Source organism: Chenopodium album, chromosome 22 (genome assembly GCF_948465745.1).
Source record: "Chenopodium album chromosome 22, dcCheAlbu1.1, whole genome shotgun sequence".
Taxonomy (NCBI): Eukaryota; Viridiplantae; Streptophyta; class Magnoliopsida; order Caryophyllales; family Amaranthaceae; genus Chenopodium; species Chenopodium album.
The window spans coordinates 3,500,001-3,524,784 of NC_137855.1; the positions used below are offsets into that span (position 1 = coordinate 3,500,001).

General features: G+C 33.8%; 1 protein-coding gene and 1 pseudogene across 1 annotated transcript; one reads left to right on the forward strand and one right to left on the reverse strand.

Moving 5' to 3' along the window:
* Nucleotides 1-5,340: 5,340 nt before the first annotated feature.
* LOC145605408 (uncharacterized) lies at nucleotides 5,341-12,266 on the reverse strand. The gene is made up of 8 exons (XM_081661452.1): nucleotides 11,414-12,266; nucleotides 9,836-9,927; nucleotides 8,981-9,681; nucleotides 7,766-7,836; nucleotides 7,060-7,149; nucleotides 6,754-6,951; nucleotides 6,170-6,242; nucleotides 5,341-6,008 (listed from the first exon to the last, which is right to left on the reverse strand). The coding sequence occupies exons 1-8, from the start codon at nucleotides 11,792-11,794 to the stop codon at nucleotides 5,845-5,847; spliced, it is 1,770 nt and encodes a 589-aa protein (XP_081517578.1). The 5' UTR covers nucleotides 11,795-12,266; the 3' UTR covers nucleotides 5,341-5,844.
* A 3,249-nt stretch (nucleotides 12,267-15,515) lies between these two features.
* On the forward strand, nucleotides 15,516-16,767 carry LOC145605667 (TLC domain-containing protein At5g14285 pseudogene; annotated as a pseudogene).
* Nucleotides 16,768-24,784: the final 8,017 nt, after the last annotated feature.

Sequence of the window (24,784 nt, forward strand, 5' to 3'; positions counted from 1 at the left end):
TGTTGGAAAACTGACCAGAACTCAAAGTTAGAAAAATGATTGGATGTGATAATTAATTAGGCCATCCGGGTTTAATAATTACCCGTTATGGAAACCTGAAGTTTCATTTGATAATGTGCTGACGCTCTCTTAATGTTAGATATATGAAATGAATTGAATAGCAAGACATAACCTTGAGATTGAGCTATATATGAATTATGATCATAATAACTTGTATTGAGGAAAATTTTAAGAGTTAATAGATTTTGATTTTTTATTTAAAGAGTAATGGGTGACCAGAAGTTCACCAAATAACTTATGCATTATTGTCAACTATCAGGTGACCAGAAGCTTACCAAATGCACTATTTAAGTCTTTAAAGATCCAGAAGATCACCACCTAGTAGAATTACAAGCAAGTGATTTATGCTTGTATAACAATTCTTTTGATTGGGGCTATTATATGTCAGCACATAAGAATTAAGTAAAGAAGCAAATTCAACTGCACAACATATGTCTCCCCATTGATGCTGAATTATTGATCTCCTGAAGAGAACAAATTATGAAAAATTTAATAATAAATACATATGCGTTATGCAATGTATAATGATTTAAAATTGCTCTCTAGAAGAGATAAAAGCTTGTTTAATATGATTCTTCTGAGAGATAAATTTTGTTGATTATGATCCTCCCATGAAATGAATTGTATTACAAATGTGTATACTAAGTTGGTGAAGAATTGTGATGCCCCTATATATGAGATATTTTACCAACTTAGGGGGAGAATTAGAGTAAGTTGGCAAAAAAAAAAAAAAATTAAACTACTGATCCCTATATAAATAATGGTAATTTGAAATGTTTTCTAACCAACTTTCGTCCATATGCTATCAAGATATGTTGCACATTTATGATTTGATTTGTATTCAGTTATGACTCATGTTGCATAGCGTTGAAGATACATTTTGGTCATATTAATTATGTGTATACATTGAGATAAAATCTTGCCAATTGTACTTGAATCACTACACCTGAAGTGTATGTTGTATATGACACTACTAAAATTCGGCTAAATTGCGACCGTTTTTCTACGACCATCAAGAAAACGGTCGCAAAATATGAAATCTGCGACCGTTTTTTAAACGGTCGCAAAATTACGACCGTTTTAAAGGCGGTCGCAAAATTACGATCGTTTTAAAGGCGGTCGCAATTTTGCGACTGTTTTGCGACCGTTTTTGGATTTTTAAACAGTCGCAAAGGTGTATGAACAATTAAAAATAACTTTAAAATAAAATAACTCTTTTGCGACCGTTTATCTGACAGTCGCAATTTTGCGACCGCTAAGAGCGGTCGCAAGAATTTTTTTTTTTTTTAATTAAAAAAAAGCCGGGTATAAAAGAAATGCCTCATGTTCCCAAACCCTAATCTTCTTTAAACGGCGCCGCTCATCTCTCCTCTTTCCTCTACATCCCCTTCTCTTTCCTCTTTCCCCTCCATCTCCCCTTTCTTCCTATCCTTTCTCACACGCTTCTCCATCTCTTATTCTTTCCTTTTCCTTTTTTTCTCCTTGTTCTCTTTCCGTTATTGCAACAGCATTTCCTCCATTTTCGTTCTCTTTTTCTTCTTCATTCAATTTCTTTTTCTTTGATTTTTTGTCAACAAACTATTTTGGGTGTTCGGATTTTGTTGAACAAACGAAGAATTATTGTGTTTATGGTCAAATTCGCACATAAAAATTTCAGATCTGGAGTTTTTATGCTCGAATTTGACCATATAAACTCAAAGAGGAAGAAATATTGGGAAATGTATGTGGTTTATTGCATTTTTTATTGAATTTCCTTGCTCGAAATTTTTTGGGTTAATTTATGTGGGTTTGATTTTCTTGTTTTTTTTTTTTAGTTTCCTTGTTCAAATTCTTTTTCTGGTATAATTTGTTTTGCTTGATGTTTGTGGGTTTGAATTTCTGGTTTTTTTTCTTGATTTTCTGGGTTTTTTTTTCACTTGGTTTTTTTTGGATTTTCATTCTGTGGGTTTGAATTTCCTTGTTCGATTTTTTTTGCTTGTTCGAATTTTTAATTTTGTTAATTTTAGTGGGTAATTTGATTTTTGGTTTGATATTGTTAGATTTCTAGTTCGTTTTCGTTTGATTTAGTTCGTTATTGTAGTTTTTATTGATTTTGTTTGATTGCTGCTGGGATTTTTTTTTTCAGTTTTATTTTTCTACTGGGTGACATATATGGGGGTGGCTAGGTGAGATTTACGGGGTGGGCTTGTGTTTTCGAGGTGGTTGGGTGGTGTATCGGGGGTGGCTGGTGGTGTTTTAGGGTGGGCATTGGTGGTGGGGCTAGCTGTGAAGTCAGGGAGGTAGGTGCTTTTTTTTTGTTTTTTTAAACTTTTAGCGACGGCTTTAGACGGTCGCTAATATTCAGTTTTGCGACCGCATCTTTTACCGGTCGCAATTATTAATATTTGCGACCGTTCCCCTTACGGTCGTTGAAAATATTAAAAACGGTCGCAAAAAATCTGCGACCGTCAAACGGTCGCAATTTTGTTTTTTTGCGACCACTAAAATAACGACCATCACGTTACGACCGTTTACGGTCGCAATTCGTCTTAGCGACCGTTTTTGCTATTTTTTACGACCGTCAGAGACGGTCGCAATTTGGCCTATTTTTAGTAGTGTGATCGGTTCCAAAATAAAGATATGTTTAATAGATATGATATTTGGCAAGATAGTGCAGTTAACACTAATAGTGTAATAGTATATAAATATCATAGTGAATGAAATACCCTAAAAGTGGTATAGATATCTGAATTAGTATAATAGATGGCCTATGATGTAAGAAAAATTATGATGGTACCAATGAAAAATATATTTAGATATCATTGTCAAAATAGCATGCAAATAAAAGTTGTATCTTAAGGAATTATATGATGATACCGGTATATGATGGAACCGATAAACTATGCATATGCATGATATAATGGACTAGTGACTAAGACATCTGAAATATATGTCCATTTTTATGTCGACATAATGATAATAATTAAAGTTTATCATGGACCAGAAGTCTAATGAAATATGGATTTTAAAATCCACACTGTACAGTGTCTTGCATTATTTTCGAGTCCTATTTATGTTCATATGCATGTGTTAGTAATAGGTTACTGGATTATTCATTGCATATGTTCGAAGTTGTTAGATGCATTACTTATTGCATTATTTGTTTAATATGTTATCATATATTCTATATCTCATATTGCATGCATTACTTTCTATACAATAATTGTGGTGTATGTCAATGTTCATTCAAAGTATAGTAAGACATATTTATTTGATGAAAAATGAGAAAGAGAGATTTATATTCCAATGGGCTTATAATTGTGATGAAATTATTGATGACGCCGATTTAATTGCATGTTATGAATCATGTAAGAAGAAGAGTTCCCGAAGAACTTATAAACGACGCATTTATATATCCAGCCCTACGAAATTTATATTTTGAATATTGTAATTATTATTAAACTTTTAGTCTATGTGACTGAATCATTGACATCTCAACCTGAAGTTTGAGCATAAAAGTGTTATTAGTAATGAGAATTACTATTTGTATATGAAAGAGAACTATCGTGTCAATTATAAATATTCTAAATAATCAACAAGATACTTTATGAGTGAGACTGTTTTATCATGGTCCAGAAGAACCATGGTCAATGTATATAATTACATGTGTTATATTATACAAAATTGAAAAAATCAACATTAATAATATCATGTGTTGCCGTATTATTATTAAGGAATGTTTAATCAAATAATAATGATCATCAATTTCTATTATAAGTATAATGGTTAAGGCAACTTTAAACAGAGATTTCGAATGAAATTTGGACAAACACATGTATTATTGTTATAGGTTTGGTGATATGAAGACTCACTTGTTCGCGTAAAGATTTAAAGATTTGGGAGGATCGAAAATCAAGGAATGATACCATTCTGCATCATGTGAGAAGACTCTCAACTACATTGGATTCATTGCATTAGAAGACCTCAAGTTATGTATTCATCAGAGGAGAAATTACGCGCTGCACTCTTTTTCCCTTAACCATGGTTTTTGTCCCATATTGGGTTTTCCTGGTAAGGTTTTTAACGAGGCAGCATTTCGAGCGTATTACGAAGAATGTTGTACTCTTTTTCCTTCATTAGGTTTTTATCCCACAGGGTTTTTCCTAGGAAGGTTTTAATGAGGCACAGTCTTCGATAATGGACATCCAAGGGGGAGTGTTATGAAATATTTATGGATATCCATTATCCTCCTTTGTATCATTCCGGAACAATCTAGATAGGGTTTATATTCTTATCCAATCAAGCCCTAAATATATTGTATGTATGTATATATATATATATATATATATATATATATATATATATATATATATATATATATATATATATATATATATATATATATATATATATACACCTTATCACATGGAATGAAATACATAGATTTATTCTCTCCTCAATTCTTCTCTTATTCTCTTTATTTCACAACAAGTGAGTACTTTTTTAGGAGTATTATTTTGGTGGTATTCATGGTTTGATTAGACTCAAGTATGGACTCAAAATCTTTATCCGCGTTATCAAAATAAAATTATGTCAAATTTTATTTTACTGAGAGTAAGGGTTTGTTTATATTTACAGAACTGAGCTGAGCTGAACTGAACTGAATTGAACCAGACTGACTGGAGTTGAACAGAATTGAAATGAATATTTTATGAGAGGGAAATTAGGAGCTGAACTGAAATGAACAGATTAAAGATGAACTGAACTGAAATAAAGTAAATGTGAATAGGCCCTAAGATAAGAACATTATCAAATGAACCAACACTTTGTTGATATTACAAAGTACGGGAGTAGTACTTACTAGCACTTCATATGTAACAATATGATATTAAGAATTTTTTTTATTTTTTTTCTAGTATTCCACCCAATTCTTTTGAGTTAAACTAAATTTTGGAATCACTTCTAAATGATCAGGTTTCAATTCCCTCTCAATTGTTGTTACAAGGAATTGAACACGAGTCCTCTTTGCACCAACCAATGGGTTGATATTGAGAATATTGACCTACAAGTAATAATTAAAACTGGGGGCATGTATACAATGTATCACTTGTTCAAATTCCTCACTCACATTTGTTTTTTCAATAATTTGTACTCATTGCCCTAGTGAGACATTACCAAAAAAATAAAGTATTCATAATTTCATATGCTGTAGTAATAGTACAACCTATTACAAAGTATTGAAGACTGACGTATTTCAAATTTCAATACATCAAAAAAAATTTTTGAACAACAATACAGTCAAAGTTGAAATATATGCACCATTGCTCATTTGGTTTTTATCCACGTACTGAAAAAATATGTACAAACTGCAACAAGAAAATAACAAAATAATAAAGGCACAATGCTCTTGAAACAACACTGATATTTTCACTCGTATATTTCAAAAATGATCAAATGACTCGCAAAAATGTTTTTTCTTGATGGAAACTTGGAAAGCGCTCTACTACAGCAACCAGAATCTCAGTTTCACACCACATGGTATATCCATATATGCCTCCGAATTTAATTCTGCATCCCCAACCAACAATGAACTTCAACTGTACGAATTTACATGAGACTGAATACCTGCCCACACATACGGCTCCCCAAGATCAAGGACATCATAAAACATATATTGTTCTCAATAACAGCACGAAGGAGTTCATCGGGGAAAACCAGAAGCTTATGAAGTCGACATTTACAGTTGCGCAGTTGCTTCAAGCTACTGGAGACAAGCTCAACTAGCGCCAACTGGCAAGTTAGATATCACGTTTGGACTTCTGATGCCATAGATGGATACTTGTTTGTTAAAACACGAAGCATAGACTGGGTATCAACCAGTTTCTCCCTTAACATTGTGTTATATTCATATAGATCTTTAAGGTTCTTTTGGATATCAGACACATCAACATTAGAACTTCCATTAAACTCTGCCACAAACAAATGGTAATTGAGTTAAAACCACTGTGCAATTTATCAAATTCATATATTCCTTCATTCTTAATCACCAACATGGGTGGATAGAAAAACTAGAAAAATATTGAAATAGCAAGTAAAATAAGAAGCAAAGCAATAATCAGCATTAACTTACCAGGTAAAGTTGGTGGAGGAGGAATATTAACATCTTTCAAGCTTTTTGTAGGTTCTGACAAATGTTTTCCAACCTGGTTAAACATCATGAACTCCACTAATTATGCAGCCAAAATAATGTGAAAAATTGTAAAAGTGCTGAATCTAAACATCAAAAGATGGATGCAACACTTGTTAACAGTTCTTTTACCAACCACACACATGCAAAACCTCACGATTTGAATCTAGATCAGCTCATATGCAGGACAGAAACACAACTAAATGCTTATTTTGAAAATTAAGTTATCAAGGCAGCTAAATGGACTGTCTTGTGAGGAGAAAGGAACTAATAATTCCACAAATTACTAGGTGACCAAAACAAAGAATTGGTGCAAGACAGTTGAGAATCTCGTCCTAAGTCGCAAACAATCCATTGATCTATTGGTCTAAAGACCTAGGAGTCTTACCACATTTTGAAAGGAGAATTGTAAAGTGAACATTTTTCTTTTCAAGCAAAATCCAAAAATGCAGAGCTTTGAACAAACTAATTTAGTGTAGAGACCTGCAGCGTATTTAGACCAAATACGAAGTCCATAAGAGACTTACCATTCCCTTGCGCGAACTATCTTTCTTGTCAAAACTAATGGCACGCAGACTAATTTCTTGACGACTCCTTTTGTGTATAGATTCGCCTTTTCTAAGCGAGGCACCCCCAGCACAATCACAACATCCGTTGCCACTAAAGTTATAATTATCTTCAAGTAATGAGCTAGGACCCCATGTATACATTACATACTTCCTCAACTGGATCCAAGGTTAAAAAGAGTGACTAATCAGAACTCGATTCAAAAGGAAGAAGGCAAACCACTAAATTAGTAGTTTACTAATATGCATGGAATAATAGAACACTACCTTATCCCAATGATCCTGAGCTTTACGTCGACTTCTGATATTCCTGAAAACCTGATCTTCATTACGTAGTCTTTTGATTCTGTATTCACACTAAAAGTCATGGAAAAAAGTTCATCGGCAAGCAAAAAGGTGGATTAGAGACTTGTTTTAGTCATATAACTGACCATAACAAAAATTGAACAGATAAGTTTTTTTTTTTTTAAAAAAAAAAAAAGTAACTCAAAAGAGTAGCGTGTGCAGGTAGAAGTAAAATTAAAAATATTCCCTTTACTAGGGACAGGAGCATAACTAGTTTTCTCCCAAAGGAACCTAAAACAAGAAACCAGTGAAGAACCAATTGCCAAATCAGAGGTTCCAGCTGACTTTCCATGTGATACAAAATACAGAAGTATCCAATTTTAGAGGGAAAGAGTTAACTCGATCATAAACCAAAATCTGCTGGAAGTAGAACAACCTTTGCACTATAATATTATAAATAACAATGAAGCTACCCATGTAATATAGGATAGTACAATGACAAAAGTACAGATGACATGCAGATTGAAGGCCAATTTACAGGCATCACAATAAACAAAATAATCCATGTACATAAATTATATGAGAACAAGCAACAGCCTCAAAAATTGTGTTGTGATTTTCAATGCAGTGTCATTTTGGTGATACACTGGCAAGTAACAGATAACATTAAAATAAAATCATTACTTACTTGCACCAAAAGGTAGAAGAAAATCCCAATACTTATGCAGTAAAGACCACCAAGGTCTGCAAGGAAGCTCACTGCAGTACCAAATGAAACAAGATATGAGATTGTGGGGAAGAGGGGGATAATTGGATTAAGCTATTAAAACAAAATTAAAGATCTTAATGAGTCAAAAATCTGAATCACTGTCATAAAAAAATGATTGCACCATCCAAGTCTTAACTCCAGTCCAAATAACAGCCGTTGACCACAGCAACATCACTAACATGCAACAGATGCCAAATTCAGCTTCGAAACAAGACCTTTAATACCATACATACAGTCATTAATATTGCTGACGTAAAAAAAGAAACCCAGAGCTTCTTCCCCTGATTTGGTTGAGAGTTGTATTTATGTCATTTGAGAGGCACATCTAATTGGCCACATTAATATCACATGGCTTCATGTTACCAGCCAAGCAAAAAGTTCAGGGGATACATTTTAAGAAAGGAGAATGCTACAATAGAAGCTAGTTTTTTTTTTTTTTTTTTTTTTTTGGCTTGGGGTGGGCGGGGGGGACATTTGTAGAGAACTCAAGATACTGTATTTTAATTAACAGCTCACATAATTTCATTATTGAAAAGAAACCAGATTTTATGGGGGACTCTCATCGCTGAATCCTCATACTTCCTTAATTTTTCATAACAAAGAACTAGTCACCATACTAACTGATCACCTAGTTTGAAAGTCTTTACCAATTAAGGATCTTATGGAACAAAACTTCTGATATTGCAGAGGTGAGGCTGCATACGTTTTGACCTCCCTTACCCCTCCATGGATTAGACACTAGTGAGAGGTATGTGTTGTTGGTTGATAATCAAATTTTAAAATTCCTCTACTGCTAAATCACCTAACTGTTACGCAAACAAGTTAAAGACCTATTAGTTTTAAAATTTGGTATTAGAGAATGCATGGAATTTAAGGAACATAAGGAGCAATAATCAAACAAAAGCTCAGTCATCAAATTCATCACCAGTTGTCCACTATACATGAGAGACAACAGATCCGTAAATCAAACCCATCATTGCAGATAGCAAAGCATGTCGTTACACTTCATGCTCAATATGGCTATTGGCTAAAAACTAATGAGCATTTGTGAACAAAGCAACATGTTCTGGATATAGTAATAATAGAGATTCATATACAAGAGAGGCAATTAACATTATAACCAAAAGTGCTTACCTGGTCCCAATATATTCTGATTATCAATCTCAACTATGTAGTCAGAGAGAAAATTGATGTGCAATGTGGTGTTCATCAATCCATTATTTGGATTCTGAAGGGACGCCTGAAGAGCATTTGCATCTCTTATAAAGGAACCCGGAACAAACTCATGGAACAGAGGTTGGACAAGCTTTAGATTATGTAAATTCTGATACACTCTGGGAAATAAATTGAACTTTAATATATTTGTACCCATGCCTCGGAATGCTAAAGGCATATCATTCAAATCAGTTCCATTTCTCACCATACCACTGACTAAACTCATATGTTTCTTCTGGGCAGGGTTTCTTGCTGTAAGATTGAATTCAAATGCAACTGCACTGGCAGGTTGACCAGGCAAATCAATAAATTGCCATGAGATGTATACATTGTCCCGTCCAAGAGGGCAATTGTTGCACCTCAAACTTATTGTTGGTCCACGGGAAGTGTTAAGGCAAGAATAGTTGGCAAAGGTTGACAGAGGTGCTACACGATAGTCAATGGATCCTGGATTGCCCAAAAAAATAGTACCAAGACTGCGCAATTGAGAGCAGCTCATACTAGAAATGGTTGTAATATTAAACTCCATATCATTCATAAAAGCAACTAAATCAGGACCATTTGTTGCCCTCAGATTGTGGACCTCCACGCTTCTTTTGGATATGATCTGATACAGAAGCCTGAGGAAGAGTGAGGAAAGCATGTCAAGAAAGCTTCCTTGCAGCAGCATACCCATATATAACAAGAAATGGACAGAAAATTTGTATACAATCAAATTTTGATAGGACATATGCATCAGAAAAACAACAAATTTTGTGCACAATCTATACTCACGCCGAAAACAGACCAATGAAAAGTATCCAGCTGGCAATGGAGAATGCTCCCCCAAGTTCAGTTTTTCGCTTCTTAACTACCTTCTGATCCTCCTGCACACAGATATGTGATATTCAGTTCAACAAGAGTTCTAATGCGTCAATGCGTCATACATAAGATGTTAATAATCGAAAATGATGACAAAGAACAGGGGGAATGATAATAAAGCAGTTATGGACATCTTGGCTCCATAACTGCAGGAGTTGAGAAATCTGGTCAACAAAGACACAATTCTGTGAGACAATAATACATATAATTGATAAAAGCAAAAATAATATCCTTCTACGAGAATAACAAGATAATGTTTTAAATGTCATAGGTCGGATGATACATGGTAACACAAGCTAGATTCAGTCTGTTCTCATGGTTAGTTAGTGTATAATTGGCTGAATAAATTGCTACATGAATAATTATATAGCGTTTTAGGGAGAAAAATGTAGTGTGTGTTGGTTATAGGACCTCCAAACTTCAGTACACAGCATTCCAATTCTCTTGACACCTAATGATCCTTTTTTTTTTTCCTGTCTGTTCTGCAACTTTATTCTTATCCTATTCTGCTTCTACAACAGGCCAGAATGTACAAAGATCTATAAGCTCCCACAACTACAATTTCTGATTGTGTGACTAATTTATTTTATTCAGCTTAATGTATCATAGGTTTGGTAGATAATTAATAGATGGCAAAGAGAGACACCATAATTTCGAGGAAGTTAACTAAGCTCCACTAATCTAAATTGTCAGAACCTCACGATCTTCTAAAATCTGATAAACAATCCGCTCCTTCTAATTTAGATCTAAAAATGGCTTTCTATAAGAGACATAGGGTTCTCATAAGTTTCTAGCCCGCGCAACAACAGAGTGCAGTGCCATTCTGTTGCAGCATATAAGAAAGAAAACTGAAACAAATTTCATCAATAGCTAATTTCATGACCCTCTTCCAGGAAAGATGCTCCCAAGGCAATAAGGGCTTCTAAATGCTAAACCATAAGTGTACTACAAACCATGGCCTGCTTGATTTATCATTAAGCATGTTATGCCGAAAGAATCAATATAATGAACAAGAACTTAGTGTTTAACCATCAGACATGATATCCATAAATAGCGTTCTACCAAATATGTAAATTATGCCATTGGAGGTAACAAAATCTCAAACACAGTGAGCAACACAATAACATCCTCAGCTACAATTTCAAGTATCAAACAAGATGAAGGTCATTATCACCTAGCAGCACATTGCTTATCAAAAACTTTATGCCTAAACTATCAAACAATTGAGTCACATCATATGAACACCACACACATATGCTAGGGCGCCCCCACATAAACACACAGATATTAGCAGTAATACTACTAGACAACAACACATACATATAAACACATCAAAACCATGACTAAACACAGTTAAATTCCATTCAAGCTAACTAAACTATCACTTATTTAATATTCATCCCAATAAACCATCAAACACAATCATTTGAAACTTAAAAGCAACAAAAACAAACCAATAAAAAAAAAAAAAAGTAAAAAACCCCAATTTACCAGCCAATGCCTTGTAGCAAAGCAAACATCAAGACGACTGATCCACCATCTAAGCTGGAACCAAATACTTCTTCCATCCCCCAATTTGCGAAACCTTAAAAACACACAGAACAACAACCAAGAAACCAACAAAACTGCAGTGGCTTCTAAGAACACAGCTTGAGATTGAGTAAACTTCTTAATTTGATCAAATGAAAAGATTGTTTCTGGGAATGAAATTGAGTAATCAACCCCAGAATTTACAATAAATTTTGAAGGATTTATAGTAAATAATCCGCAACTTTTTGTGGTAGCATTGAAGAGATACCCAGGTGAACAAGCACAAAGGGTTTTGTTATATAACACTGAATTAGCAGGACATGGGGCTTTGAAACCTGACATCTCAAATTGAATCAAGAAAAACCCAGGAAATTAAATTCAACAGAAATGGAATTTGGGGGAAATTGGGAATCTTAGATATTATCTAAAATCCCAATTTTCCCAGATTTTTTCTAGATCAGAGAAGCTGAAAATTGATCTGGGTAAGCATAATATTGACCTTTAAACAAGGGTTTTTTTTATAATTGGTTGTTGAATAAACTTCTGAACTGGGTTTAGCTGCTAAAGGGTAGAATATTAGCTAATCAATCTGAATTAATGTTTGAAAATGTGGATAAAAATAAAATGATAAAATCGAATTTCTTGGAATGGGAAAGCGTACAGAAATTATTGGCGTGAGAAATGAATGATTGAGGAAGAAGAGAGAGAAGTAGTGGTCAAATTGTTGAAGAAGAAGAAGTATGGCAGAGAAGCAAAGAATGTTGTTGCTACAGAATAGAGACAGTAGGAGAGAGAAATAAAGGTTTTGAATCTATGTCGTGTTTTCTAGAGTTGCTCAGAAAACATATACTCCGTAATTAGTACAGGATTTATTAGTCTAATTACAATTACTGATTTTTTACAGTGTGTATTAATGTATTGAAACTTTACAAAGGAAAATGTCACGGAGTAATTGAGTTAAGGTTGCCTTAAGAGTTAAGAGTACGGATGTGGATGAAATCATACATCATACGGAGTACATTATACTGCATACATTGTACGAGATACGAGTATTTACTATTTAGTACGAGTGTCTTTTGGGTTAGATTCTATTCGGCTTATTTTCAGTTCACTTCAATTCCTAATTTTCTCCTCTCATAAAATATTCTATTCAGTTCAGTAAATCTGAACAAGCCCTCAAATAAATCATTATCGTTATTGAGTGCATTGGTAGTTTGGTACGAGATTTAGGTGACAATTACTACTCTTAGGGCCTGTTCTCTTACGTTGAAACTCAGTACAGTTCAGTTCAGTTTAATTCAGTTCAGTTTAGCTGAGTTCAGTTCAGTTCAGTTTAGTTCAGTTCAGCTTCTAATTTCCTTCTCTTATAAAATATTCGTTTCAGTTCAGTTCAGTTCAGCTTCTAATTTCCTTCTCTTATAAAATATTCATTTCAATTCAGTTCAGTTCAATTCAGTTCAGCTCAATTCAGTTCAGTTCAGCTGAGTTCGGTCAATGAGAACAGGCCCTTACTTACCTATGGAAAATAGTTATCACCTTCCTTTTTTTTTTTTTTTTTTTTGAAACAGAGTTATCACCTATTTGTTGCTCATTTCATTTACAAAATTCAAGTACTCCGTATATAATTATGTAGCTACTTGTTTGAATCGTCTTAAAGTGTTGTTTCTGAATATTGACTTTATACACGTAACTTGTACTATGTATTATACTTATTGATAATTAAAAAAAATTGACAACGTTCTGCATTAAGTCATTAACATACGTGTGCCTTGTCAAACCAAAGGCATTTATTTTGAAATAGAAGGAGTATCTTGCATCAATTGAAAGTTGTATATTTCTATTCGTTTTTAACTTTTTATCTACTGTGAAATAGTGCAATTATAAAGAAATAGTGCAATGACGCAATGAGTATAAAATCACAATACAACCATCTATCTCAATTACGTACTCTATATTAAAGAAATGTAGGATTAATGAGAGGTATCTAGTAGAGGTAATCAGAACTTGGGTCGGGGCTAAGCCTTAACATAAAATATCATACCCAAAATTGACAAAAAAAAAAAAAAGTGTCGCCCAAGACGAACTATCGGTCTTTTTTCAGTCTAGGTTCGGGTTTTAGCTAAAATTGTGATCTAAGGCTACCCAAACCCGCATTTTACTCAAGCCATATTGAATCAAGCTAGCAGGCTCGACCATTGGTATTCACCTATAGTATCCGAGCAATCAGTACCTCATTCTTCAACTTACATTAAGGGCTTGTTCATATTTACTTAATTTCAGTTCAGTTCAGCTCCAATCAGTTCAGTTCAGGCGTTCAGCTCCAATCAGTTCAGTTCAGTTCCTAATTTCTTCTCTCATAAAATATTCATTTCAGCTTAGCTCAGTTCAGTTCAGCTCCAATATGTTTAGTTTAGTTCAGTTCAGCTCCAATCAGTTCAGTAAATGTGAACAGACCCTAAGTTTCACTAAAATCATTTAAATTACCAAAATTCTTCTAACCAAATCTACCTCCAATAGGAAATATTTCTACAATTATCATGTGGTATCATTTATAATAAATGATATTTGGAAATAAAATCAATGAAGAAATAATTGCTATATAGATAACTCATGCATAACACGAATGTAGAGTTACATATTAAGCCTTGTTCTTTTCAACTTATTTTTGTTAACCCGAAATTATTTTTTACTTAACTGGAATAATTTTTTAAAGGTGAAGTGAAAAGAGCTACTAATGTTTATTGCAATGAAATTATTATTATTAGTAAATATTGTTTTTTATGACGTGAAAGAATAATGTCTAATATTAATTTTATAGGAAAACGAGTAAGGAAATTGGATTATTAGTAACAACAACCTCAACCAACAAGTACAAGTTCGATTAGTCCGTCTTGTGTGGATGGTCACACCGTGTTATCACTTATAAAATAACAAAGTAACCTATAATATACAAACGAAATAAACCCCTATAATGGCTAGCTACACCGTGTGACAGCTACATATAAGAATTTGTGAAGTTTAGCCACACACGAAGTATAAGAATTTGTAAAGTTCTTTTTTTATCAAAATCATCTAATCCCTTAAAGACAAAATTAGGAAGGAAAAAAGACAAGAATAAAAAATAATTACAAGTTCACAAACTTTTAAATAAATCGGATGTACAATAAATATTGTACATCCGTTATAAAGTTACCCCTAAAATAAGCAAAAGTCACCCTAATGTGGATAAATGTTACCCTAACATAAATAAATGTTACGAAGTATTTATACTATATTGATAAAAGTTACTCAAAATATTGTAAAAGTGACCCTAAATTTGATAAAAAGTGACCCCCGATGTACAATAAATTACTGTACACCGGATGTATACAAAAGTTATTCTTACAAGTTTGATTCTATCAAACTCATTTAGTCATATACTCATATGATTAAAAGAGGTTCAATATTAATCAAACTTTAATGGTGTAAAAATAATCCTTCAACTAGTTTTCACCATTAACCCCATCAATAATAATAACACAAACTTTTAAATAAAACGGATGTTCAGTAAATTACTGAACATCCGTTATAAAGTGACAATAAAATGTACAAAAGTTACACTAAAACGCACAAAAGTTACCGTGACATATATAAGAGTTATATATGCTTTATTGATAAATTTGACAAAAGTGACACTAAATTTGACAAAAGTGACACTAAATCTGACAAAAGTGTACCCGATGTACAGTAAATTACTGAAAACCGGGTGTAAACAAAAGCACAAACTTTTAAATAAAACGGATGTTCAGTAAATTACTGAACATCCGTTATAAAGTGACAATAAAATGTGCAAAAGTTACACTAAAACGCACAAAAGTTACCGTGACATATATAAGAGTTATATATGCTTTATTGATAAATTTGACAAAAGTGACACTAAATTTCACAAAAGTGACACTAAATCTGACAAAAGTGTACCCGATATACAGTAAATTACTGAAAACCGGATGTATACAAAAGTTTTCCTCCTAATAATAAAGTCGTCTCATTAGTCATTAGTTCATTACCCTCCTCCTCTGTTTTAGACTCTTCCTTCCTTAACCCCCAAACCCCTTCTTCTCACCCACCTTCGCCTCTCTCTCTTTCTTTCTCTCTCTCCTCCTCACTTCCATTAAATCATTAACTTCAATTCTTCAAATTTCACACCAAATTTCTCAAACAAATTCAAATTCCACAAAAAATTTCCCCAGAAAAACCTAATTTCAAAATCCCCAGAAAAAACCCCCAAAAAATCAAAAACCCAAAATCAATCAAATAATAATGGAACCCTTATCAATTCAACCGACCCAATCATCAATTCTACTATTTCTACCAATTTTTCTTACAATTTATTTAACTGGGTATTTCATAATCTTCAAAAATTGGCCCCCAAAATTCCGCCCAGAAGGTGCTAGCTGCTTCATCTCTCTCTTTCATGGCACCCCAGCTGCAATCCTCGCTATTTTCTCTCTCCTCAACAACTCCTCTCACCAATCTTTCTTTTCCCAAAATACCCTTCTCCATAACATGATCCTTGACTACAGTATTTCTTATTTCATCATGGATTTGACCCATTACCTAATTTTTTACCCCTCTGATTTGTTATTTATTGGGCATCATTTAGCTACTTTGTTCGTGTTCATAACTTGCCGTTATCTTGTTTCTCATGGTGGATTCTGCATTTTGGTGCTGCTAATTTTGGCTGAAATCACGAGTTTATTGCAAAATCTGTGGACCTTGGCAAATGCAAAAAGGGTAGAATCGGAACTTGCTGAAAAAATTTACTCTATTTTGTCACTCCCTTTTTATGTAATTTATACTATTGCTAGGGTTATTTTAGGGCCATTATTTGTGTATAAAATGGGGTATTCTTATTTTAAAGGAGATGGGAGTGGAATTATTCCAACTTGGGTTATGATTTCTTGGATTTGTGTTATTGTAACAGCAATTTCAGTCAGTATTTTGTGGATATGGAATTTATGGGTGGAGTTGTTTAGACAATGGAGGAAGAAGAAAGTTCAATAAGGGTATAATTGTAATTTTACTTTTTTTTTTTTTTTTTTTTTTTTTGGTGCAAATATTATATGTATGTTACTTTGGATTTTATATATAAATATAATTTGGAAAAAAAAAAAAATTCAGGTGCTTTCAATTTGTTTTGGCTTTATTTGTATGGTTTTCAATTTGTTAATTGGTGTTTTGTGTTGTAAGTTGTGATTAATTTATTGTCTTTGTCACTTTTTGACTAAATCAACTTATAATTGAAGTACATTAATTTATCAAGTTTATGATGTTATCAAGTTATAGTGATGTAGCAAATGATTAAATATCTATAGCGTGCCCGACTTTTGAAAATCTCGAGCTGAGTCGAAGTCATACCAACAAAAGGATAAAATTTCCTTAAAATCATACCAAGTTACTCACTCCCATCATATTATTATATAATCACTTGGATTAGTTGCTTGCATATGTTTAGGTTAAATGTATCTAATTTTCGTCTTTAAGCTATAATAATTTTAAAAGTTGTGAAGTAGTAAAGTTGACTATGTTAAAATTGTTATCCCATGTCTAATTGAGATATCACCCCTGTATTTGTTACTAAATAGATAAAAAATTAATAAAATCTCTAAATTTGATTGATATCACTATAATCTACCTTTTCATTTAAAAGAGGGAATACTATGTTATAACTTACAACGTTGGTTGCAATCCAAGACATTGGCCTATGTTGTTGATCCTAAATTCCAATTGCCTTCTTAACCATGAATTTTCTAAGCAAGTTGTAAACATTGCTATTAGCACAAACAAAATCGGACCACGCAATTAAAATAATTAATGCTATACATAAGCTTGTTGCATTAAAAAAAAAAAAAAAAAAAAAATCATTGGCATATTCTTTTTCGAGAACATAGTCTCGATTTTTCTAGTACCATTTAATTTTCAATATTTTTTTTTTCACGGAATTTTATTTTCATTATTGAACCCACTATATTAAATTTCTCTTTATTGAAATATAGTACTTTACTAGGTAGGAAAATAAACTTGCCTTTATTCTATACACCTTTTAGGTGATTTGCCGAAAAAGTTGGTATGATGTTTCATTATTTTTGTGAGGCGAGAGTTATGACTTTACTAAAGTGGTTAGGAAAAGATCTAAAAGCTCAAAAAGGTTATTCTTGTTACTATTTCCAACATTTATTACTCACATAATAAGGAGAAATGAAACTCTAATAAAAGGACGAATGGAGCGTTATGGTAGATTCTCATTTACTCGTACGGGCCTATTCTGATACGTTGAAATTCAGTTCAGTTCAGCTCCTAATTTCCTTATCTTATAAAATATTCATTTCATTTCAGTTCAGTTCAGTTCAGCTGAGTTCAATCAATGAAAACAAACTCTTAGTTTCTAATTGTTTGATTTATTTGAAAATTTTATAAATTTCTATGAAAATGAATTCATTTTACATTGATTGTAATAAGAAAAAAGTATTTATGTGATATATTATCTGACTCAATCATCTCAATTTGTAGATTTACAAAGTCAATATTTTATGATTTTTTAATAATGCGTATTTGAAAATATAAATGCTTACATGTTGCAATGCAAACTATGCAAAGATTAAAAACATAATTATCATTTGAAAATAGAGTGTAATAAAAGTAGAAACAAAGTTGCGTCTATTTGTTGTATCTTATTTTAAGAAATTTTTTTTTGGGTAAAATAAGCTATGAAAATTTAAACAAAATAAGTTCAGATAAAATAAATTTATTTTAGGTAAAGATATAATAAAAATTGTATTTAAAACGAACCAAACATAAATTAGTACAACGGTTTTAGGGTATAGGGATTAGGGAATAGGGATGCTTACAATGCAGTCAAGGTCTCAAGGATATGGGAAACTTCCTTGACCAAAATCAAGGCTGCGGAATTTGGTCTTAATTGCATTGGCAATTTGGCAAATCACTAAGCAACAAGATTATCATTAGTAATATTTTTCTTTTTTTTTTTTGGGTTTTTTTAGGACAAATTATCATTAGTAAGATTTGTTGTAGTTTATTAACATACTTAGGGCTTGTTCTCTTACGTTGAAATTCAGTTCAGTTCAGCTGAGTTCAATTCAGTTCAGTTCAGCTCATTTCAGTTCAATTCAGTTCAGTTCAGCTCCTAATTTCCTTCTCTTATAAAATATTCATTTCAGTTCAGTTCAGCTGAGTTCAGTTCAGTTGAGTTCAGTTAAGTTCAGTTCAGTTCAGCTGAGTTCAGTCAATGAGAACAGGCCCTTAGAAGCAACAATTTCCGTCTGTCCTATCTTGTTTTTTTGGAGAAAGAAAATTATTGATTCTTCCATTACTTTGTAAGTTAAGTGCATATCTTATCTTTAAGAGCATCTCCAATGGTTCAATTGTAAGGACTTGCTTGCAATTTAAATAAATTTCCTAGCTACATGCTTACCATTGGAGAATAAAAAATTGAGCAACATGCTAGCAATTGTAGCCCAATCAAGCTACATGCTTGATTGAAAAAGAGACAAATAATCTCCATTCATATTGGAACATGTGTATAATTATCTATTATTTTTTTAAAACTTTATTTTTTTGCAAACTACAATATGTTGTGGCTTACCATTGAAACAAGTTGTTGCTTAAAAAGTGTTGTAGCTTAGAAATTTATGTGGAAAAGCAGGCTACAAAGCGTTGTAGCTTGCCATTGGAGATGCTCTAATAGATTGACTTTTTAAGTTTCAATGGAATAGCTTATTGGACCACCTTAGTCATCGGTTTCGGTCCTACAAAATTGGAAACTAGAATCACACTAGTTGCAACTGATTCTTAACTTCACTCGAATTTGTACCATCAATTTCAACACCGCCAATTTCTAATTGGTTTTTTGGTTTAATTCTTACCTTACTCAACCCTAACTTTTGACACACAATCTTACTAATCTTCAAACACCATTATGATTTTTCTCCATTATAATGCCAAGCACGAGGTCGAAGATCAAACCAAAGATGAATAATATTTTGTTTAAGAGGAAATGTGAAAAACAATAGGAAGGAGTGAAATCAAAATCAATAATGTGTTATTAAAAAATGCGACATGAACCCATTGGTGAATTAACTTGTAGACACAAATAATGTGACATTGATTAGTTAATTGTAATCTCATGTCATAAACCATGTCAGGAAAATAGAAAAAAAATTGTTGAAAAAACAATTTGATATGAATACATTGGTTGTATTAACATGTACTAGTAATCAAGTGACATGAATCAACTAATTGAAACCCTGACATCATACCAAAAGTGGAAGGAATGAGAAAGAATGCAACGTGTCACAAATTTAGTGGTTAAACAAATGTGGCATTTTGAATCTGAAATCACCGGATTCAGAATGCTCACAATAGTTTCCAAAAAGATCACATAAGTTTCCAAATATCATAGCACAAGTGGAAAAAATGAGAAAGATTGTTACATTGCATAAATTAAGTGGTTATCTCTCAAAAAAAAAAAAAAAAAAGTGGTTAAATAAACGTGGCAGTATGAAATTACTGGATCAAAAAAAAAAAATAGTAGTTTCAAAATCAAATTTTGAATATATAATGGCCATTACTCCGTGTTAAATTGCTCATATTTGTTCTTCTTCTACTCATACATACAGAATAACTCTAAAAACCGTGTAAATCAAAACAGATAAATGTATTTTTCTTTTATACACTAGTAGACTATTTTCAAGAATAACCCATCTTTTATTTTATCAAAACAAACTTTTGTAAAACAATAGTACTTCGTAGAGTTGTCAATTCAGGTATTCAAGTCGGATTTGGGTCGGGTCAAATTAGGTCTCGAGTTAAATCAGGATCAGGTTATGTCGGGTCAATCTAGCTTCAGATCAGTTTCAGGTTGGGTCAATTTCAGTTCAAGTTATAACGGGCCGTTCACCTTTTCGGATATAGGTCGGGTTCAATTCGAGTTAAAATCAGAACGGGTTCAATTTCAGATTCGGATTGTGTTGAGTCGGGTTTGGATGGGTTAACAAGATGGTAAAATCGGATTCGGGTTAGTGTTGAATCGATTCAATTCTAATAAATATCGATGTGACAAGTTGAAATATATAATTACGCCTTCCATAATATGATCAAGAATCATCAAGATTTTATTAAACCTATATACGAGTAATAGAGAGCAAAAGGTATATAAGTTTAACAAAAGATTTTATTAAATTGAATTGAGAGTTTACAGAATTATACCTGTATATAAGCTGAATAAAAGGTATGTAAAATTTTATTAAACCTTCCATGACTCGGGTATTTATTCGGGTTCGGATTGTTTTTGGGTCGGATTAAATCGGATGACGGTTACTATCAGGTCGGGTGCATGTTCGGGTTCAGGTAAAAAAATATTGGATCAAATCGGTTTTCGGTTTAGATCAGTTCAGGTCGGGTTACAGGTCACTAGTTTCACCCTATTGTTCAAGTACATAGTGGATTCAGATCATTGTCGGTTAAGGTCGGGTTCTCGAGTCGGTTCAGTTTTTGACATCACTAATTTCGAGTCGGTTAAGGAAATTTTGAGGTTTCGGGGCCAAATAGCAAAACGTGTTGAGACCCTAAGGGATATATTTCAAGGTTATATAATGTCGTTTGAAACCATATATGATCATTATATATATGTTGTCATCAAGGTACGTGGTAGGCTTGAGTTTACGAAATAAATGCAAGCTGTGAACGGGTAAAATGACCGTTTAAGGGCATATTGGATGGTTCCACCGACCTAATTGGACACCCGGAGGGTACTAGGGACGATGGTAAACATCTCGGCAATTTTTATTTCCGGGCGAAAGAAGGTAAAAAAAATTACAAAATTGAAGGCTATAATCCACGCTTTTTTGTGGAAATTTTGAGGGTTTGGGCCCGGTGGCGAAAAGCCTTGAGACCCTAAGGCGATATATCTCGGGGTCATATAATGCCGATTGAAACCATATATGATTATTAAATTCATTATATGTTGTCATAAACGTCCGTGGTAGGCTTGAGTTTACGAAATCGGTGCAAGTTGTGAACGGGTAAAACGACTGTTTAAGGGCATATTAGATGGTTCCACCGACCCAATTGGACTCCCAGAGGGTATTCGGGACCATGGTAAATATCTCGGCAAAATTTATTTCCGAATGAAAAAGAGGTCAAAAAATTACCAAATTAAAGGCTTAAATCCACACTTTTAATTTTGAGGAATTTTTGAGGTTTTGGAGCCCGGTGGCGAAAAGCCTTGAGACTCTAAGGGTTACATCTTGAGGATAATGCCGTTTGAAACCATATATGATCATTATATGTTGTCATAAACGTCCGTGGTAAGCTTGAGTTTACGAAATCAGTGCAAGTTGCGAACGAGAGAAATGACCGTTTAAAGGCATATTAGATGGTTCCACTGATCCAATTGGACTCCCGGAGGATATTCCATACCATGGTAAACATCTCGACAAATTTATTTTCGGGCGAAAAAAGGTCAAAAAATTACCAAATTGAAGGCTATAATCCACAATTTTTGGGGAATTTTTTAGGTTTTGGGGCTCAGTGGCAAAAAGCCTTGAGACCCTAAGGGATACATCTCACGGTCATATAATGCCGTTTGAAACCATATATAATCATTATATGTAGTCATAAACGTCCGTGGTAGGCTTTAGTTTACGAAATCAATACATGTTGTGAACGGGTAAAATGACCATATAAGGGCATATTGGATGGTTCCGCCGACCCAATTGGACTCCCGGAGGGTATTAGGGACCATGGTAAACATCTCGGCAAATTTTATTTTTGGGCGAAAGAAGGACAAAAAATTACCAAATTAAAGGCTACAATCCACACTTTTTGAGGAAATTTTGAGGTTTTGGGGCTCGGTGGCGAAAAATCTTGAGATTCTAACATATACATCTCAGGGTCATATGATATTGTTTGAACCCACATATGATCAATATATGTTGTCATAAACGTCCGTGGTAGGCTTGAGTTTACGAAATCATTGCAAGTTGCGAACGGGAAAAATGACTGTTTAAGGGCATATTAGATGGTTCCACCGATCCAATTGGACTCCCGAAGGGTAATAGGGACCATGGTAAACATCTCAGTAAATTATATTTCCAGGCGAAAAAGGTCAAAAAATTACCAAATTGAAGGCTATAATCCACACTTTTTGAGGAATTTCTGAGGTTTTAAGGCCTGGTGGCGAAAAGCCTTGAGATTCTAACGGATACGTCTCGGGGTCATATAATGTCGTTTGCAACCATATCTGATCATTATTTGTTGTCATAAACGTCTGTGGTAGGCTTGAGTTTACGAAATTAGTACAAGTTGCGAACGGGTAAAATGACTGTTTAAGGGCATATTAGACGGTTCCACCGATCCAATTGGACTCCCAGAGGGTATTAGGGAACGTGGTAAATATCTCGACAAATTTTATTTTCAGGCGAAAAATGGTCAAAAAATTACAAAATTGAAGGCTATAATCCACACTTTTTGAGGAATTTTTAAGGTTCAGGGGGCCCGGTGGAGAAAAGCCTTGAGACCCAAAGGGATAAATCTCGGGGTCATATAATACCGTTTGAAACCATATATGATCATTATATGTTGTCATAAACGTCCGTGGTAGGCTTTAGTTTACGAAATCACTACAAGTTATGAACGGGTAAAATGACCGTTTAAGGGCATATTGGATGGTTCCACTGACCCAATTGGACTCTCGGAGGGTATTAGGGACCATGGTAAACATCTCGGCAAATGTTATTTCCGGGCGAAAGAAGGTCAAAAAAATTACCAAACTAAAGGCTACAATCCACACTTTTTGAGGAAATTTTGAGGTTTTGGGGCTCGGTGCCGAAAAGCCTTGAGATTCTAACATATACATCTCAGGGTCATATGATATTGTTTGAAACCACATATGATCAATATATGTTGTCATAAACGTCCGTAGTAGGCTAAAGTTTACGAAATCAGTGCAAGTTGCGAACGGGTAAAATGACTGTTTAAGGGCATGTTAGATGGTTCTATCAATCCAATTGGACTCCCGGAGGGTATTCGGGACCATGGGAAACATCTCGGCAAATTTTATATCTGGGCGAAAAAAGGTCAAAAAATAAACAAATTGAAGGCTATAATCCATACTTTTTGAGGAATTTTTGAGGTTTTGGGGGCGGTGGCAAAAAGCCTTGAGACCCTAAGTGATACATCTTGGGGTCATATAATACCGTTTCAAACCATATATGATCATTATATGTAGTCATTAACGTCCGTGGTAGGCTTTAATTTATGAAATCACTACAAGTTGTGAACGGGTAAAATGACCGTTTAAGGGCATATTGGATGGTTCCACCGACCCAATTGGATTCCCGGGGGGTATTAGGGTCCATGGTAAACATCTCTGAAGATTTTATTTCCGGGCAAAAAAAGGTCAAAAAATTACAAAATTGAAGGCTATAATCCACGCTTTTTGTGGAAATTTTGAGGGTTTGAGCCCGGTGGCGAAAAGCCTTGAGACCCTAAGGGATACGTCTCGTGGTCATATAATGCCGTTTGAAACCATATATGATGATTATATGTTGTCATAAACGTCCGTTTTAGGCTTTAGTTTACGAAATCAATACAAGTTGTGAACGGGTAAAATGACCGTTTAAAGGCAAATAGGATGATTTCACCGACCTAATTGGACTTCCGGAGAGTATTAGGGACCATGATAAACATCTCGGCAAATTTTATTTCGGGGCGAAAAAAAGTAAAAAAATTACAAAATTCAAGGATATAATCCATGCTTTTTGTGGAAATTTTGAGGGTTTGGGCTCGGTGGCGTAAAGCCTTGAGATCCTAAGGAATACATCCCAGGGTCATATAATTCTGTTTGAAACCATATATGAGCATTATATGTAGTCATAAACGTCCGTGGTAGGCTTGAGTTTACAAAATCAATGCAAGTTGCGAACGGGTAAAATGACTTTTTAAGGGCATATTGGATGGTTCCACAGACCAAATTGGACTCCCGGAGGGTATTAGGGACCATGGTAAATATCTCGGCAAATTTTATTTCCGGGCGAAAAAAGGTAAAAAAAACTACCAAACTGAAGGTTGTAATCCACATTTTATGAGGAAATTTTGAGGTTTGGGGGTTGGTGGCGAAAAGCCTTGTGGTTCTAACGGATACATCTCGGGGTCATATAATGTCGTTTGAAACTACATATGATCATTATATGTTGTCATAAACGTCCGTGCTAGGCTTGAGTTTACGAAATTAGTGCAAGTTTCGAACGGGTAAAGTGACTGTTTAAGGGCATA